Source organism: Oenanthe melanoleuca, chromosome 1A, assembly GCF_029582105.1.
Source record: "Oenanthe melanoleuca isolate GR-GAL-2019-014 chromosome 1A, OMel1.0, whole genome shotgun sequence".
Classification (NCBI taxonomy): Eukaryota; Metazoa; Chordata; class Aves; order Passeriformes; family Muscicapidae; genus Oenanthe; species Oenanthe melanoleuca.
Genome location: NC_079334.1, coordinates 36170135 through 36189478, shown reverse-complemented (window position 1 = coordinate 36189478; position 19344 = coordinate 36170135). Strand labels below are relative to the sequence as shown.

Here is a 19344-nt window from a genome sequence, read left to right as displayed (position 1 = left end):
TTGAAGCAGTGTGTAGAATGCATCTTTCTGCCTGCAGCTAAAGTGTTTTTAGTGTATTATGTGGTAAGGGCATCCCATGTGACTTCTGCCAATTACAAAACTAACAAAGGCATGTTGATACTAGCTCTGAAGTCTCTTACAGATTTAAAACTATTACTACTGAGAACTTAGGTGGGGATAAGAAAATCTGCAGTTTGGTAATACTGAAATGGCTCTGGGTGCTATTAGTGTATTTTTTAAAATAAATTCTCAAGTTACTTTTCTTAAGCTACAACATAAAAAATACGCACTGGAAACTTTCCTGTCTAAGCTGTGGTTTGGTTGGACTCTATTTATGACATGTAGAACCTGTGTTTGCAAGGTATTGTTATATAACTGTATGAAAGTATAGCTTCGTGAAGTCAGGGAAGCTGGTTGAAGACTAGACAGAGGTGAAAATATGAATTTTTTTTTAGACTGATCAACTTAAGACTTCAGGTCCTATCATTAGCAGACAAAATACAACCGTTCCTGGAAAAAGCCTCTTCGTCAAAGAGAATGTTCTTTGTGCTTGATATACAGAAAAGCACAAATAGCTTGGTTTTCTATATTCGAGCAGGGTCTTACTCAAGTAACCTGGTGTTACTAGTATGTGGCTTGCTTTTCAAGGTCTTGAATCTTGCATTTCATCTAGATTGCCTGGTTTCTACATCTGAAGGAGAACTGTTTTCTTGTTGCTGATTTCTGTGGTTGCAAACAAGCAAGCTATTTTTCATTCTTCTGAGAAGTGAAAGAGAACAAGGCTGTCTTTAGAAAGTACCTCTGTTGTGGAGCAGATAGCCAGACACCCGCACTAGCATGTGTAAATCAACATTGAGCACACTTCCTCAGGGTATATCTTGACAGATTACTCACATACATACTAAAATAAAATGGTCTGACTTTGTACAAGACCTTTCTAAAACAACTTTTAAGTGCTTGCTCAGTCTTGATGCTGCTACTATGAATATATGAGCTACCTATGAAACTTTATACTTGCTGAAATAAAAGCCAACAAGCCAAAGTCCAATGCTTTAATGCAGCAGTATGTCTCTGCTAGAAGTTATTTATGGACACTCTATACTGCACTTAAACTTTACTTCAGAAGCTATAAAAGATAAATAGGCTGATTCAGACAAGCACATGCAAATTCAGATACGTAGTATTTGGAGATGACTAGTTGCCAAGACTGGTAGATAAGGCTTCATCTGGTTAGCAGTGATCTTGCACATGATTCCAAAATGTGGGTATTCAGTGTCCAGATGAACTGTATGTTACAGTCTCTTGAAGCAATCAAGTAATTGAGGGTTACCTTGATTATATTGCATGCTTTTCTTCAGTGTTCACACATTGTGGACTGGTACTTTTGCATCCTTCCACATTGAAAAGTGCCACATTGATAACTTCCTAATTAAATTTCTACTTTGATTTCCAAACCAGATGAAAAAAGCTTTGCAGATAGGTATGAAGTTATGGGAAGTGGTTAGATCTCAAGTGGAGTTCTCCAAAAATGTTCGATTCTATCAGAAAAAGAGTTTAAATGCTAGTCAGCAATCTGTGTAAGCTGAAAGCAGTTAAGTGATATGAATAGTAGAGTACAGGAGTAAGAGTTGAAGCCAGTCACATCCCATTTTTCTGCTTTTAGTGGAATGAAAAGGGGAAGTAGGGAAAAAAAGAAGTGTTGGGAAAACTGACAGTGCTGGTGGTAGGCTGCTGAGTAAGGTGCTGAGTTAACCTTTGAGTTGCTAGAGAGCCTCAGCAATGGCAATGCCTTATTCTAATATCACTTCTTGGGTTGTTCTTACTTCTGTGAAATACTATTTTTACTTCATTAAAGAGAATGCAACTAACTTTGAGCAGGCTTTCAGGCACAACACTGACCTGCTTAGAACTTTTCATTAGGATTTGCTAATTTATTAACTGTTTACATTTCATGGATTTTGTTAATCTTAGTCTGCATCAAATCCAAGGATTTTTTTTCTTGAGAGGTCAGGAAGTATATCATGATATGAGAATAACTTTTACTACAGTTGTGTCAAGGAGTTGCAGATGATGACCAAGATCCTTAGCACTACTTGCTGTGCAAGTTGAACAAGGTCCCCAGACTAGCTCACTAGCTCTTAACAGTGCTGGGCACTTGCTCCTGCTACTCTCTGGAGGATTCTGCTGAATACCAGCATTTTCCTTCTGTACAGGCTTGTCTGTACATATCAATGATGTAGCTGTCTAATAAATTTAGGGTTTTTTCTATTAAACAAGAATGTATACTCTTTGTTCCTGCTTTCTTGGAGCTGTCATTGGCCCCTGTATTGAGCAGAATGAGAGATTATTTTGAGCGTTGTGGAGACTATGGAATGTTTCTTGTCTTGACATGGCTTGAAAAATGCAAGTCCATGAAAAAGTCAACATTATGGCAAAGTATTATTCTGTTCAAGATAACAGAAAATAGTTTGGCTTGGAGAAATTTTTATTGTAATATGATTAAAATGATAAATTGCTCTACTTCTAAAATGAAAATTTATTTCAAGATGATGTCCCTAGTCTTTAATTTTTTTGTAAGACTTAGGTTTGCCTAACCTGGCCAAAGCCTTAAATTGATTGCCATGTTATACAGCCATAAACTAAACTTTGTTGGGAGGAACAGCATACTCATTCATACTTCACTGGCTAGTTTAGATCTTAGATTGGGCTTATTCAATTCCAGGATATTGAAAGATTAAAGCAACTATTTTTTTCAGTCTTTCCACTGCTTTGTGCACTCAGCCAAGTAACATGGATGTGATGCAGCTGCAGGGTCACTGTGAAAAGAGGGCTTCTCTCTCTTTTCTTCTTCTTGGCTGTATTGATCCTTGTTGCTAAATTACTGCTACAGGAAACTGGGTGCTGTGCAAAAAAGGAAGTGCACATTCTCTCCTTGCTTCTCTAGGTCTTGTAGATAGTGGTAGGCACTGGAGCAGTAATACCCAGTTCCTCAGTTTGATAACATTTTCTTCCTCAAGAAGAGCTTTTCTTACATCTTGACAAATAAGTTTTTTCAGTGTATCTAGTCTGATATATCCCTTCAAGGGATTTTAATTCTTTCTTGTAGGTTACCCAAAAGATGTTTAATTAGAAAGCATGACAAGGAAGGATAATAAGTAGCAGTATTACAGCAGTCTTCCCTAACAGTTGGCCATATCCCATCTCCAAAACAGTGAAGAGAGAATATTGAAAATTTAATGGTGAGTCCTTGCTAGCTCTGTATCTGACTCCTGATTCTTGCCTATTGGAAGTGACTTACAAGAAATCTCAGTTGAGAGGATTTGAGAGAGCAAGGACTACTTCCTCATCAGATGCAAGTAGTTTGGTGTTCCATGACAGATTCAAACTCATGTTTCTGAACAGTTGAAACTGTTAAATTGCAGTGTCTTAAGTGAATGATCACTCAATTCAGAAAAGTAAAGAAATTTGGGACTTGCAGTGAAAGAGAACAAGTAGTTTCTTTTTCAGAACAGGAAACTTAAAACTGCCTAATCAGGCTTGTTTTAGTAAACAGAGAAGAGAAAAAGCATGTGACACCTAAGTCTTTCAGTGCTGTCATTGCTATTTGATCATACAGGCATTGTAATTGTCTTACTGGATTTTTCTCATCAGATGCACAGTCTCACTCAAATAGAAAACATTAGCAGGGCAAATACAATGCTGAAAAGCATTTTTAATGTCAGGTAATTTAACACTATCAAATGTTGTAGGAATATTCTATCTGGCATTTGTGGATAAAATTTTGTAAAAACACTGAAGAATATCTGGTAGAGGCTTCATGAATGTTAACGTTCCCACTGCATTTCTACAGCAGGAGTTCTTAAATAAATCTTGATAGATTTTATATACCAGTGCAATTACAGGAAGAGAGTCCTCTAATAAATTAATGCCAAATAGTCAATCAACTATTAAAACAAGGGTTCTTTTGTCATGACTGCTGGTTTATCAATGCCTAATATTAAAGTGAAAATGCGTGGAAAAGGATCAATAAGAAAAAAAGGTGTACTGAAAATCAATACAGAAAGAAAACATTGTCACTTCTTACAGAATGATACAGAATTTGGGACTAGATGACAGTGTATAATAAAGTGGCACTGAAAGTTGCTGGAAATTTGGGGCAGTGATCAAGGCCACAGTTTTTTTGTTACGCATATAATATTTCTGAACCCACCTGAGCATGATGTGCCAAAACACGGCTTTAAGATGTCAAACCAGGCCCACTGAAGTTGCTGTAAATTATGCTAGCATATACTCCAGAAACTGTAGTATGAGCATATCCCCAGTGAAATGTAGCTTTGATCCTCAACACTGATCTGTGGCATCTCAGAACAGAGAAAGGAGCAGTTGCTGTTGAATACATTTATGTTGAACAGTAGCCTCAGGGATGCTGCCTATAGTGCAGCAAAACAAAGTCAAACATGGAACCAAGGCTAAGGTAGGAATTTTCCACCAACTATGTGTCTGTAGCCTACTGCTGTACTGTTTCCACCATGTGCTTGTTCATGCTTCCCTAGTGAAAACTAGGGAATAAAAACTGCTGCTTGGCTGATGCTGTGGATTTGAACTGGGTGGACATTGTGAGTGAAAACTTAGCCCTGTCACTTGCAGTTCTAAAAAGTCAGCAACTCTGTCCTACTATCTTCTTGTCAGAATCACTGAATGTGTCAGGTTGGAAGGGACCACAGTGGGTCATCTGTTCCAGCCTCCCTGCTCAAGCAGGGTCATCTTAGAGCATGTTACATGGAATTGTCCAGGCAGTTATTTAGTATCTCTAGTAAGGGAGGCTCCACAACCTCTTTTTAAAAAGGTGTATTTTCTAGTTAGTGAGATTTTTTTGTTGTTGTTGTTATTGTTCAAGAAACTAAAATCTAGAGCTTTTTAGAGTAAATGTAGTTCCTTCACAGATTTAGTCTTTCCAAAATCTGTTCTCATTTCACTAATGGGGCTATATTAAGTGGTGAAGAGCAAATGTACTACTTGTAGTTAACACTCTGCAATCAGAGTCCTAGGGTGAATATTTCAAATAGCAAGTGGCAGCAGAGTATCTGATACACCTCTGAAGTCCATCTACTCTCCCACTGTTTTGTGACATAGTTGAGGATTGTTTTGCAATTACTCTATAAACTGTGCCCATCCAGTTGGATTGAGGAAGCAGGATTGAGGCTTAAAATCAATCCATTCTCTCCGGAATCCTCTCAGTATGTGAATCTGCAGTGCTCAGCACCATATACACCTATTCTTTTTGAGAGACTTAGGGATTTCAGCCTGTATGGGAAATGGAGTGAGCTTTGAAGATGATGATGGTGGCAAACTAAGATCAAGAAGTAAACATCGACTGCCCTTATGCAAAAACAATTGTTCTGTTGCTTTTCTACTCTTTCCAGGAAATGTTGTTTGTTGCTATTATTATGTATATGTAGAAGTGATAGGGTTACAACTCTTTGTGTCCCTGCTGCATTCCTAGCTCTAGCAATACTGGTGTGCCAATTGGCAAACAACAGATCAGTTTCTGTTTAGTCATCAGGCTCGGATATCTTCCAGCTACCCTCTGTGGAGGCTGATGCAATCATGAATTTCTCCTTGCATGACAAATGCAGAGCGATCATGTTAGTATCTGCTCTGCTTCTTTTGTATTTAAGAACCCCACAATTTTATACCCCACTGAGGGAAAAAAGCTACTGTAAAGTGATGGTCAGTTACAACCACCATAATGTTGTCTTATGTGACAACTCCTGTATGTTTTGTGTTGGTTCATATTCTGGAATTGTATTGATACACAGATAAAAAAATTTCACGAACATCAACTTAGTGCTGTGCTTAAGGATATACAAAATGTGACAGTCCAAATGCTTCAAGAAATATCATCAGCAGCATACATACCTTCATGTCTTGCTACATCTCCACACCCTCACACTGTAAATACAAATAAATGCTGCTGAGGTCTGGTATTTCCTTCCTTTTAATTTTGGTCTATGTATACTTAATTTGTCCCCATTCTTGCAGAAGGCAGCTAAGCATGGAGTAGTACCCTTATCTGCATGTTCTACTTGTGCAGGTTAGGGGGGTTTTTTTTTATGTTTTCTTTGAGAAACAGGTTAGAAAGGCTGTCATATCTTCATCTCTCAGTTTCTGCTTTAAGGTAGAAACAATTGGTAAGTAGAGGAGATCCTAACTGTCCCAGAGGCTAAGTTTTTACTAGCAAATAAATTAGGCCAGAGTGCGTAAGGAGTTCTGGCCTTGAGAGCAGATGGCACAGTGCAGCTTTAATCCAGGTGCTTTAGTCTTCTTCTGTCCTTTAAATCATATTTACATGCTGCCTGCTTGCAGTGGCTGTGCTGTTCCCAACCCTGTCTCTATGTATTAGTCTCTCTTTGAGCAACCTTGAATGGTATGGTCCATAATTACATAAAAGAGCAAACTAATGATAAAATGCAAAAGCCGACTGTACCCCAGGGACTTTGTTGGTTGACCTGTATGGATGTAGCCAAGGCTTGACCTCTCTCCTGCTCTCTGAATTGTGGAAGAGGATGGGAGGACTTCTTAAAAGTATTTTCCTCGTGCAAGAGGAAAATAAGAGCATTTCATAGCTAAATCCTCTGATATTTCCTTTATTGTCTATAATACAATTCGTGCTGAGGACTGGTACCTCTTAAAATATGAGGAACTTGAAAAGCCTACTCTGCAGTTATCTCCTGGGTGTCTTACTGCACTCAGAGTCCAGGACAGCATCTCATTTACTATCTCATTGTGACAAACTGGAGTAGCCTAGAAAAACTGTGGGTTGCATCTGTCCATGCAAGGCTTGGAATACATCCATTTCCTATGAGGAGAAATTAAGATCAAAGGGAAAGATATTTTTGGCACTGTTTTTCTTTGTTCCTCAGCTGTGGGGTTGTTTGTACAAATTAAGCCTGTGATGGAAGGACTTGACAGCATCTGCACTTGTCTTGTGTGGGCCAGGTTTTCATGTGGCTGAGCATGTGGGCAGCTGACACTTCTGAATACAGGAAAGTATCTTGGAACTCTGCTGAAATAGCTGTGTGAACAACAACAATAGCAGCTGCTGCAGCTTTTGGCACAGCAGTAATAGCTATGCTTGCAGCTGTGACAGCAACAGAAGCCACAGGAAAGCCAGGAACACTCTGGCTGCACGCTCGGTGCTGGCTGGTGTGCTGTGACTACATTTTACGTGACAGAAGATTCCTTATTAGAGCAGATGGTTAATTAAATTACAACGGAGAGTGAGCCCCCAGGCTAAAGATACCCTTCTCTCTAGGTTCCCATCTGTGGAGTGTGTGGAAGGTTGGACTTCAGCATAGAGCTACAGACTGTCCCATTGTTTTCTTAAGAGGCTTATGGAGAAAGGAGAGGGACCTGCTAGCACTACGTCAGCCTATGGAACTTGCTGTTGTGTATCATTCAGGTTTGTAAAATGCAATAATGTAACCCACCAATAATGTATGCTGGGAAGCAGCTTTGCACAAAGGTATCTGAGTGTCAAAAACAGTGCACGAGTCAGTTATGAGCAAGAAGATAAAGCCATCCTGGGATCCATCAGGATGAGTACTGCCAGCAGGCTGAGGGGTGATGATACTTTCTCAGCCCTGCTGAGAGAGTCTTGGAATGCTGGGTCTAGTGCTAGATTCCCTGGTAAAAATGGAGACACTGACATCCTGGAGTGAGACCTGTGAAGGGCAATCAAAGGCAATTAGGAGACTGGACCATCTGTCATACAAAGAGACACTGACAGATGTGAGATTGAAAAGATCCTGAGCCTTCTAGAGACAGAACAATGTCTAAGAATAGATTATGAGAGAGAGTAAAGAAGGCAGAGCCAGTCTATCTAGTGGTATTCAATGAAGGAACATGACAAAATGGACCCAAACTGAAATACAAGAAATTCCAATTAAGCATAAGAAAATTCCAGAAGTAACCGAACACTGATGAAACAGCTTGACTGAGGAGGTCGTGGTGTGTATCTTCTTGAAGGTTCTCAAACTTTATAAAGCCCTGTGCAATCATTTGTGGTCTGCTCTGGGCATGAGGGTTGGAGTAGAAGATCCCTAAAGATTCCTGCTAACTTCAACCTTTCAGCAGTCCTTTGAGCAATCTAATAACAAAGAGTAATTTTGCTCCTCATCTTGAGTAACAATATACACATGGTTATGCAATGATAATTTGCTAAAGAACAAGGGAGAAGGCCTAAGATGGATGTCTAGAGGATTAGGTCAGTAGCTAGAAGATGGTCATGTATATTTCATGGAGTAAATTGGTCTGTGGGACTGAGAGTTCTCTGAAACACACTGGCCTTCTTGACACCGAGGTAAGTGGTAACTGGCACACTGAGAGCAGCACAAATGGGAATTATCTTAATTCTTTACTTAATTGACAGCTCCAGGAAGGTCAGCTTGAGGAAAAACCCTTTCACACAACTTGTGTGCAAATTTTACACATGATAAGCAAAGTTGAGCACTGAGCTGACTTGATAGAAGCAGGACCTTTGGCAGTGAGTGAGAGTGGGTGGCAATGGTCCTCAAAATGACTAATGGCATTTTATCTTGGGCCCTTAGAAGGGTGAGAGTGGGTAGATGAACAGGAAGAATTAGATGAGTTGTTAAAATAATATGGACTGGATGAATGACAAAACATTCTGCAGAAGTCTGGGCATATCAAAATGGTATCGGTCACTGTCACCAAACAGAATTTAACAAGAAAAAATATTTAGCTGTGTGGATAGATGGGGAAAACTATAATTTGGTGCTGTTGTACTAGAAAATGTCAGCAAGGGAGTTAGGTAAAGCATGAAAGACAGAGTCCAGAGAGTTCTCTAAGACTAAGGCGTCAACCAAGCTGTGGGCCCTGGAGACATATGGCTTCTGATATTGAAGAGAGAGAGATGAGTGCCAAGAGAATCTGGAGGATTCTCCATTAACCATTCTGTCTGTTAGCTGCCTGCAATGACAAAAAGAGATTTTAATTTGGATCAGAATTAATGGCTCTAGTAGAAATATGGCAATGAGTCATGAGATAAATGTGTATTTATTGACACAATTTCCTACAATGAAACAGAGGCTTTGATTCAATATGCTAATGATAAAGTCCAAGAGACAGGAGAACTAGAAGTTGGCAATCAGGCTAGTAAAGAGAGCAGACCTCAAGGAGTCCATTGTAGATTGTGGCTTGGCTAACATAATTGGGATGTGAATCTCAATTTTGAGTTTCTCCCAGGAAATAAACCTTGGCAAAGCAGTTTCATTGAAGGGCCAGAATCAGGGGATGCAATGGAACTAATCAAAGGAAGTCCCCAGTGTTCATTGCAAATTTCAGGGAGGTTAGAGATGAAAAGGAAGTGCAGAGGGAACAGGATTACAGATGGGTGTGAAACTAATGTATGGTTATACTGCAAGGAGTAAGAAACAAAGGAAAAGGATAGGAAAAGGAAAGGATGAACATGGAAGACCAAATAAGATGAAATCTGTATGGATGTGGAAGATGGTCAAAACAATTGCATTCCTCAAAGCAATTAATTAATGGTGATACATTTTTAATGTGTAGCCTTCTCCCCTGTATCCACCATGACACTAAATTGTATTCTTATTAAATGAGGTTTAGGACCACCAAAGTTAAAGTGTCCATTTTTGTTACACTGATACAGCTTTCCAGACCTAGATATTGCAACAAGAACTGGTGATCTGTGTTCTTATTTAATTTTCTCATCTTTATGCATGCTTATATATAGTCACAACAGGATTTTCCCACTTTGAAGGAGATCAGAATTTGTTTTGAAAATTGCAAATCTTGTTTTCCATGGTATGTACGGTATGGATATAAATCTAACTGAATGGGTTTTTAATTCAAAAAGTCAGAAGCTAATTATAATGCCACTTTGTGACAGAAATAAAAACTCCCAACCTACCAGTCCCAAAACCCAATAAATTACCTTTGCTCCTTCAGAGAAGCAAATTACTTCCCTACAAGCATGTCATTTGCCTGTTTCAAATAAACAGTATTTGGGGATATATTGTTTGCTCAATATATTTTATGGTATTGTTGGAATATAACCAGTGTCTTAAAAACCATTTTTTTATTGTTTCAGACATTAGGTGAAAGCCATTTTTAAAAAAGTGATACCCCACATTATATACTTCTCCAGACAAAGAAGACCAATCAAAATCCATTGACTTTTGCAGAAATCTTTCAGACTTTATAAATCTGTACGCATATGAAAGCTGAATATTTGCTAACATGGATGAGACTATAATCAAGATTTACTTTTGTCCCTTGATGTGTTGAATGCATCATGTGTTGAAAACTATCAGCTTGAAAGTGGTATATTTTTCACTAACATTAAAGATTTGGTATATGAGTATTGGGGCAGCTTAGTAGTGCCTGTGGTTACTGTGATATTGAGATCTCATAGCACCTTCCAGTACCTACAGGAAGATAGCTGAGAGAGACTTTTTACAAGGGCATGGAATGATAAGACAAGGGGGACTGGCTTCAAACAGGCAGAGGGTAGGTTTGGAACTGATATTGAAGAGAGAAATTCTTTCCTGTGTGGGTGGTGAGGCACTGGGGTGGCTTGCAAAGATGAGTTCTGGATGTCTATCCCTGGCAGTGGTCAAGGCCAGGCTGGATGGGGCTTTGAGCAACATGGTCCAGTGAAAGGTGTCCCAGGCCATGGCAGGGTGGCTGGAACTAGATCATCTTTAAGGCCCCTTCCCACCCAAACTAGTCTATGATTCTGTCATTGGACAGCAGAGGAAAGAGAAAGAAAATAACTCGAGAGAGTACGATGTGTGTTTTATATCACCTATGTAACATTGCTCAAATTATAACTGCAATCTCAGGGATGTCTGCAAAAGCAGACTCTCCTTTCCTCCTCGCCGCCGCACTCGCACGCTGTCGTGGAGCGGTCAGCGCTGCTCCGGCCGCCGCGGGGCCCGCGGCTGGACACTCACCAACCTCCCGGAGGGCTGCATGAGTGCCAGGGGTTTATCATGAGCGGCGGGACCACGGCGGCCGGCCGCAGTCTCGGGAGCACGGCACCAGCAGCAGCGCGGCCCCCGCTCCCCGTCCGGGGGCGCGGCCCCTCAGCCCCGGCCCGGCCCCGCAGCGCGCGTGCGCGGCCCGCGGCTGTGACGCCGTTGTTGTGGCGCGGCGGGGAAGCACGTGAGGAGTGCGACGTCACCATAAACACTCGTGGGCAACATGGCGGCGCCGCCGAGCGGCAAGGTAACGGGGGCGGGCGGCGGCGGGGCCGGCCTCTCTCGTCTGCCCCCCGCGGGACGCGCCGTGTCCGCCAATGGGTCGTCCCGGCTGGCGGGAGTCGCGGGGAGGGGGGTCGGGGCGCTGAACGTCCGGGCGGGTGCTTTTCCCCCGCCGTGCGGGTGTCGCCTCGCGGGGCCGCTTCTCCGGGCACGGCCCGTCCTGGCCTCGGGCGGGCCGGGCGCTGGCGGCGGCCGCGGGCCCTCAGCGCCGGAGGCGGTGGCGGCCGGCGGGCGGGAGCCGGGCCCTTCCCGCACCTGCCGCCCGGCCAGCGCCCCGCGCCGCCGCTCAGCTCGGCCGCGGCCCCGGGCAGCGGAGGCCGCTCTCCGCCGGGGGCGGCAGCCCCGCGGCTCGCTGGCTCTCGGCCGGAGGCAGGGGAACGCGGCTCGTCCCGTCCGCGTGGCCGAGTGTCCCAGAGGTGCTCATGGACGGCAGTGGCCTGTCCCCCGGCCTGCGCGCTGGTAGTGTGCGGGAACCTGCCCCGGCGCGGGTACAAAGCCTTGTCAGTCCTGTACTTTGGTAGTTTAAAAATTTTTATATGCCGCGGATTCTTGCTGAGCGTTCCGGAGCGAAACATTATTGCTTGACGGGGACTGAGCTCCCAGGAGGGGGAGGTACAGGCAACACCCACTGCTTCCCTCCGCCCCCGCCAACTGATACGAGTATGTCCGTATTGTTTTAGTGTAGAAATATTTTTTTTTCGTGACTGTCGTCTGAAAGCGTTGCTTTGCAATGCGGTGTTTTCGGGCACGTGGATTCTTTATTTAGGATTTAAAAATCTCAGTGTCATGTCCTACGTAGTAGCAACGGCGAGTGTGTGATTGTCTCTGGTTTCACTTTTCCAGCATAGATGGTTGTTTCAGCTGATGCTGATCTCGGCGTAAGAGAGCACACGTAATTAGCCACGTCTGCGCTTCTCCCAGGGTGCTGAGGAGTGCACTTAGCTATAGCACGAAAACAACCTAGAGATCTTGCTTTGTACCACCTTACCATATCCATTGGAGCAGGCAATTTGTGCACTTCGGGATTTTGCAATTTTAGTTTTATGTGCTTTACTGCTGTTAGGTGTGTGAATATAAAGATAGCTATACTGTCCCCCCAGCTACGTACTCCCATATGTCCTCCCACAGCTGTTTCTAGCTATGCATGTCCAGTTTTTATCCAGTTTTTATGTATGCAGAGAAGTTCCACTTCTGGTTTTATCTATTTTAATAATATATTTTAATTATATTCTATATATTTTAATTTTTCTGGTTGATTTTTGTTTTCCACTTAGGCTTTTATCAAGCTCTTCTTCAGGATGTTTCTCATGAAAGCATCTGTATTATGATGATTTATATGAGATGCTAAAATGATTGTGGATGAGTTGTTAGTAAATTTGCTGTGTATTCATTGTTGCTTTCAAAGAAGCCTGTTTTCCTAAGATTAAATCTCTAAGATGTTGCAAAACTGTTTCAATTATACCATGTCCACAATACTAATGCAACTTGTTAATGCAGCTTCTAATTCAGTAACATGTCCCTTTTAATACAGAGGAAAAATGACAGTTGTGTTCTCTCAAACTTCATGAAGCAGCTGGGCTGGTTTGACATTTCACTGCTCTCAGGAGCAGTTCTATCCTTCTCTGTGTTTCCCCACCTGTGTGTTGCACTCCTGCTTTCTTGGATACTGTACTTATTGGATCTGTCAGTGATTAGATCTAGCAAGCTGAAGCAATACATACAACTGTGCTTACTTTTGTCTGGGTTAATTTTCTGTTGGGAGCACATTGGACCAGAAATTATTCCTTGGAGTGGCAGCAGGATTTTGGAAGGGCTCACAAACTAATTAAATTTCACTTCAGGTGGAATAAATGCAGTGTAGGTTGGTGCAGACCCAGCATTCTCACTTCAGGCCTTTTGCTCTTCAGTATCTTTACAAGCTGTGGATGTCCTAAGTTAACTGCAGTGTTGTAATGGGGTGTTTCAGGTGGCAGCTTTCTGAAACAACAGTAGGCATTAATTTATGGGGTATTTGTCTCATGTGGCAGATCTTATCACATGAAAGTAATGTATGTTATTGTATGTGCTCTTTTCTGCACCAAGTGGTTCCCATGGAAAACATGTGGCAGTATATTAAGCAGCTGAGATAACCTGCATTGTTTCAGCTTTCACAAAATCTTGTTTTAGCAAATCGTATGAGATTGTAGTTTCTATTATTTTTTTGCCCCATTTGCCTTTCTCTTCTCTATTGCTGGTTTTTGGGGGGTTGGGGGATTTTGTAAGTTTGTTTTTATTTTGTTTGTTTGTTTTTATTTTAAATTTTATTTCCCAGACATTATAAATATCAGTAGATTCAGAAACTAGCTATTTCATGTAGTCTCTGGTTTCTGCTCCATACATTAATGGCATATGAACCATAAATTTGGTTATCTCATGTACTACTTTACTTGGACTTTTGTCCTGGTTTTGTTTTTTTTTTCTTGCTGGAACTTCTCACAAGGTTCTTATCAGTGTTTTTTCCTCTATATGGATGGTTAACTCAGTTCAGGAAAAGTTAATGCAGTTGAATTCTAGAGTCGTGACTCATTCTTTGTTAATGACCATCTGCCCTAGAACAGTGTGAGCTTCAGTTTTTTGCCCTTTCTTAGAGTTGCCAGTTCTTTCTGGAAGTAATTTGGTAATAAAGTCTTTTGTTTTCAGAGCTTTTGACTTTATGCAAACATGTATATTTATATATTACACATATATTATACTTTATGAAAAGAGGTACATTTTCTCTCTTTTTATTGCTTCGCAAATGGCAGGTTTTTTACTGTATTCAGAAAACTTACTCTGGGTTCACCCTCATAACAGAAAACCATGTTAGAAACTGAGCTAAAAAGTTGTTTATAGGGAGAAGTAGAAACTTCAATTTCAGCCTGTCAGTATATAGGTGATCATTGCTGCTGATCTAAAGACAGTAATGATACTTTTTTGATGTTCTTGGAGTTCAGAGTATCTTCAGCACATGGACTGTTAGATCTTTCTCAAGTTACCAATTGACACATGGGCTGTCAGATAAGTTATTTTTCTCTTGCTTGTGCTCTTGCTCTTGGAGTTAAAGTTTCAGAGTGTTAACTGACCAAACATCTGAGCTGTATCTCTAAGCTCAGATGTCTGGTCAGTTCAGCAACTAGAAGTGTTCAAGGAGCACTGTAGCTATTACTAAATAGTAGTGGTGTTAGTGCTGTTTTGTTTGGAAAGGGGATTTGTGTTGGCAGTGGAAGTTTTTTTTTGTGTGTGGGTTTGTTTTTTTTTTTTTTAATTTTTTTTTTTGTTTGGTTTTTGTTTGTTTGTTTGTTTGTTTGTTTGTTTTTGCTAGGAATCAGCCAAGAGATTTTAAATATGGCATGTTAAAATTAGCTTTGCATCCTTCAGGTAGTGTGTTGGCATAGATACAGTGAATTATTTTAGGTGTGTATCTATTCTATGGAATAGGCAGTGTCTTGCTCCACCTTCTACTAGTTTTCTACTAGCTACACATGAGTGTACAGAGGCTCCTGTACTACGCATTGTGTTGGTGCCATTCTATTAAGCATTTGATTTAAAATATTTGTTATAACTTTTTCTGTTCTGTGGTAGCCCCAGATCTTAGCTCTCCTTTTATTTGTTGTCTATACTTCATTGTCTTAGGGTGCAATGTTGTCATCTCTCACTAGCTGGTAGCACAGGGTTGTAAATTGCTATCAAAAGGCAAGCATTAAATCACAAGGCTTTGCTTGTATTCTGGCATATATTGTTGTTGGTGGTGTGGCATCCCACTGGCCTTCTGCTCATACATGTCTGGCAATAAGAATGCTACAAACATTGCCTGTTTGCTGCTTACTGTAAGCACTACAGTAGAAGTGTGGAGATATGCATTGTCCATGCTTTGTACTTATGGTATTAAAAATGATGCAATTTATTTCTCAGAAAAAGTTACTGGGGCAATGGTGGGACTTCAGAAACCTATTTTTTACTGGGCACAGATTATAAATACTTGAAGAGTTTTCCAGAACCTTGATTAGCATATGCTGTGACATGTAAACTGAGCCTACATCCTGCTGCTTCTGTCTGTTTTTTTTATAGTAGGTGTGTAGACAGCTATTGCTTTGTGCAGCTTTCCTGAATTTTCTGCTGTGGTTCCCTGTTTTTACAGACCCTCAGTAAGCTACGAGTTGGAATAGCTGTTGTCTCTGTGTGGTACAGTTCTTTCAGGGACTGAGCAGAATGACTTGTGAATTTGCCTTTGACCTCTGTTGCACCCATGGAATAAGAGAAACAGGTCAAAGTGGCTCACTAGCATTTGAAGACTTGCATCAGTTTTTAGCTTTTTGTGGGATTCTGAAACAGACAGGCAATGGGTCTAGTTTTCATTCAATAGAACTGGACAAATAAATAATACTGTGAATTGTGCTTGCAGGCTGCCAGCATGGACTTCTTGACAAGCAGGACAGACTTATGAGCATAAGCTTCTTGGGTATATCTTATTTCAAAGTTGAAACTTTAGGATTATTAAAAAGTAATACTTTGATAATACAAACTTTTTTCCTACTGTCTCCATAATTTCTTGGAGAAAAAAGCTGCCAACTGAATGCTTTTAATCACATTAAAGTAATGCTTATGATTTGAAGTCATCCAGGAGCTTAAGGATACCACAAGTGGATAAATCTGTTCTGCACAGAACTAGCTTTAAGCTAGTAAAATGTTGGAAAATCTTTCAGTAATTCCAATGTACAGCCACAAAATAGAATTGAAATTTATTTGAAATCAAGTAATTTTTAAAGTTGTTCAGCTCCTGTCACATTACATCTTGTTCAGCTCCTGTCACATTACATCTTCATTTGCTTTGGTTGCGTTGGTGTGTGCTTTTGATAAACACTTCTTTTTTCATTTGTGTTTTTGTTGTGGAACCAGCGGAGTCTGGCTTTCATGTAGGTAATAACAGCTAAACCTGTGAAATATGCATCTTTGTGGGCAATTAGTAAATGTTTGCAAACAGGTACAGAAGAATACAGAACAATCACTGTTTAAATCTGTAGTGAGGCCTGTCATTGCTGGACAGCTGTTCTGGCCTCGAGCATCTGAGCAACACAAACAGCTTTTCTTCCCTGAGGTTCTGTTTCAGGGACCAGTGGGTAGACTGCAGAACACAGAACTCTTATTAGCTGGATGAATGGAAGGGCTGTAATACTGGGGTGAGGGATACTGGGATTTTTGGGATTTTATTAATATCCAAGGGACATGTCAACTTATCTAGTGACCTTTGGTGTGCACTTATTAACATTAACTTGTTTTTTTTTCATGATGGGCTTATTGATTTTGTGTAGATTTAGGGGAAGAGTGATTGCTCTAATCACATGAAAAGAAACTTGGCTTTACCTACTTCTCACCTTTGTAAAGGAGCCTATGATGAATATGTAAAATAATAAATAGTACAAAACCAAGGTGAGCCAGTAGTGTATTTTCCTGTCTTGTAATACAAAAAACATAATGGATTAACTGAACAGATAATATTCTTTAAAACTCTTCAGTTCTTTCACACAGTGGTAATGAGGCCTTCCTAGTTCACTAAAGGCTAAAGGTTATAAAGATTTAAAGGACGTTAGGTTGTTTTCCTGTGCTAAGGGTGTTGACAGGTAATACAGAATTAGATTTGGGCTGGGTTTGGAGGGATTATAGTTACTTCAATAGCTAATGAGGTGGCACAAGGTGCATTATCTTGCCCTGCCTGTATCTATTTTCTTCTACTGTCTCCATATGTAGCAGGACCTCACTACATAGATGTTGCATGCAGACTTTACACAAGTCCTTGGTATTTTACTTATGCTTCAGGTCATCCTCCAACGTTTGCTGTCATGTTCTTCAATATGTTGTGCAGTAACCTACTGCTTAGGCAAGAGGCAGTGTCTGATGCTATTACTTAGTTTTGAAATCTATTTTCTTGAATGCTTAAGAGGTCCAAGTGTGCTGACTGACCAGGCATTTCCCTGAGAGCTGGGCTGCAGAGGCCACATGGTGTGTGAGATTGAGCTACTAAGTGTGGTAGCAATTGTCTACTGATGGATGGAGTTTTATTCAAATCTAGCTACTGGTATACTGTCTTTCAATTTGATACTTTCCTTAGTACTAATGGCTTATACATGTAATTTAACATTACTTTTCATCTTTGAGTTGACTTTTAATAGCTTGCCTGTGTTGCAGTACCAGCAAACAAAAATCAGTAACAAGCTATGTTTTATTGTTAGGTACTATAAGAGTACCTAATAGCGTTTTTGAATTTTCAGCTTGCTAAACACATTGTGTGAAATATAGCCACCAAGTGTAGCTAATTTTCAGTTGCTATCACGATAGTATTACATTTCCAAACTCAGTTTGTTCAAATGCATTTATGGAGTTATCTTACAAAGTACTGCTGATTAAAATGGCTCAGTATTTTGAAGAATTCAAGATGGTAACTTCCAAAACATTTTGCTGAGAGATTAACTGTGGAAAAAACATCTGTATATTCTTTTGTATGATCAATGTTATCTCTTTCTTCAAGTTAGTTACAGTTCCAGTTAACAGTTGGGAAAAGTAAATTAATAGATCAGGCTTGTGGTTGGAAAGGCCTTCTGGCCTTTCAAATTTGGAAAAGATTTTCTCTTAAATAACACTATGAGGGCAGTAAGGTGCTTTGTGACAAGTCCTCTGTTTTACCAACACCCTATGAAGTTCTGAGTATATGCTTTGGTTTTATCACCTGTTTTGGTGGAGCGTGGCACAGGGAGCTCAAGCTGTTACAAAAAGCAGTGTAGGATTTTTGAGTTGCATGACAACTGTGGCACTGGAAGCACATTTTCTTTTCTCATGAAAGGAAACATTTGTCCTTCTGAGAGATTAATGGACAGAAAATAATAAAAACAGTAGATGGCATATCTTCTGGCCTGAGAAGGTATACTTGATGATACTTATTAACATTTTTGGTAGTAGTGCACTTCTACCAGTATAACTCTGATACAAATAGATTTTATGTTTTCCTGGAGCAGTTATCCCAGTGGTTGATAACTGGTTCATATTTCTGGCTAGTTTTCATGATAGATCAGGTCCAAATAGCTAGAAGGTAAAATTTTAATTGTAAGGTTGCCTTGTTTGAACAGAGACTGAATTTGAAAACAGACAATTGGTGGAAATAGAGGGAGTATCTTTTTGGGTAGAAAAGAGAAAAAAACAAAATGGTAATAGAGAACGGGGAAAAAAGACTTCTAATGTTTGAAAGGCAGTGATGTTAATAATCCGTCAAGAGAGAGATATACTAAGTGACCTTTAGAGATTTCTTCCAAGTGGTATTTCTGTTTAAACAGGACACCTGAAATTTCTTGCTTGTGTAAAAGGTAGAGAAATTGAAGTAAAACTAAAACAGAAAGGATGAGTTAAGTGAATTTTATTGCTCTTTTTAAACCATGTTTTCTCATCTGGCTAGTTAAGCTTACACGCCTAACCTTTTAGTTTACTGACCTGACTGCAGGTGTGATGATTTTAAAAAGCTGACAAATGAGAAAAATAGCTCCTGATATTTTAGAATCAAAGAAATACAATATCTGTCTCTGATTAGTTAAAAATATGTAGGCTTCGCCTTTCAAAATATGTTTCTTAAGGCAGTGTTCGCAGCTTGGTGTGAAAATGAAAATGGTTCTGAAACAATTACTGTTACTATTTGGTTTATTTAACTTCCACAAAATCTAAGGGACTTTTCAGTCTTGGAGCTGTATAAAATAGGACCCATTTACAGTATTTATAGAGCTTTTAAGAGTATGTGTATGTAGCTTTAAAAAGTTTGTTAAATTTTGACAGCCAAGGGTTTTTTTGTTTTTTTTTTGGTTTTTTTTGTTTTTTTTTTTAAGAGCATAATCAGAATGCTGTGAAGAGTTTTGCAAATGCCTAAATGCAAAAGTTATGTGGGCTGTGTGCACTCCTACAAGCCTTTCTTATCCAACTGTTACATAGTCTAAGTTTCAGATGGGATCTTTGCTACTGGCCCTGAATGTAGGATTAGATG

At 40.2% G+C, this 19344-nt stretch overlaps 1 protein-coding gene across 1 annotated transcript in view; it reads left to right on the top strand.

Annotated features, from left to right (window-relative positions):
- Positions 1–11150: 11150 nt before the first annotated feature.
- The window catches only part of TBC1D15 (TBC1 domain family member 15), a 32599-nt gene continuing 24405 nt past the window's right edge, over positions 11151–19344 (top strand). Inside the window, exon 1 of the mRNA XM_056509378.1 lies at positions 11151–11274. Within this exon, the coding sequence (XP_056365353.1) occupies positions 11251–11274 (24 nt within the window). The 5' untranslated portion in view covers positions 11151–11250. The remainder of the gene's footprint in view (positions 11275–19344) is intronic.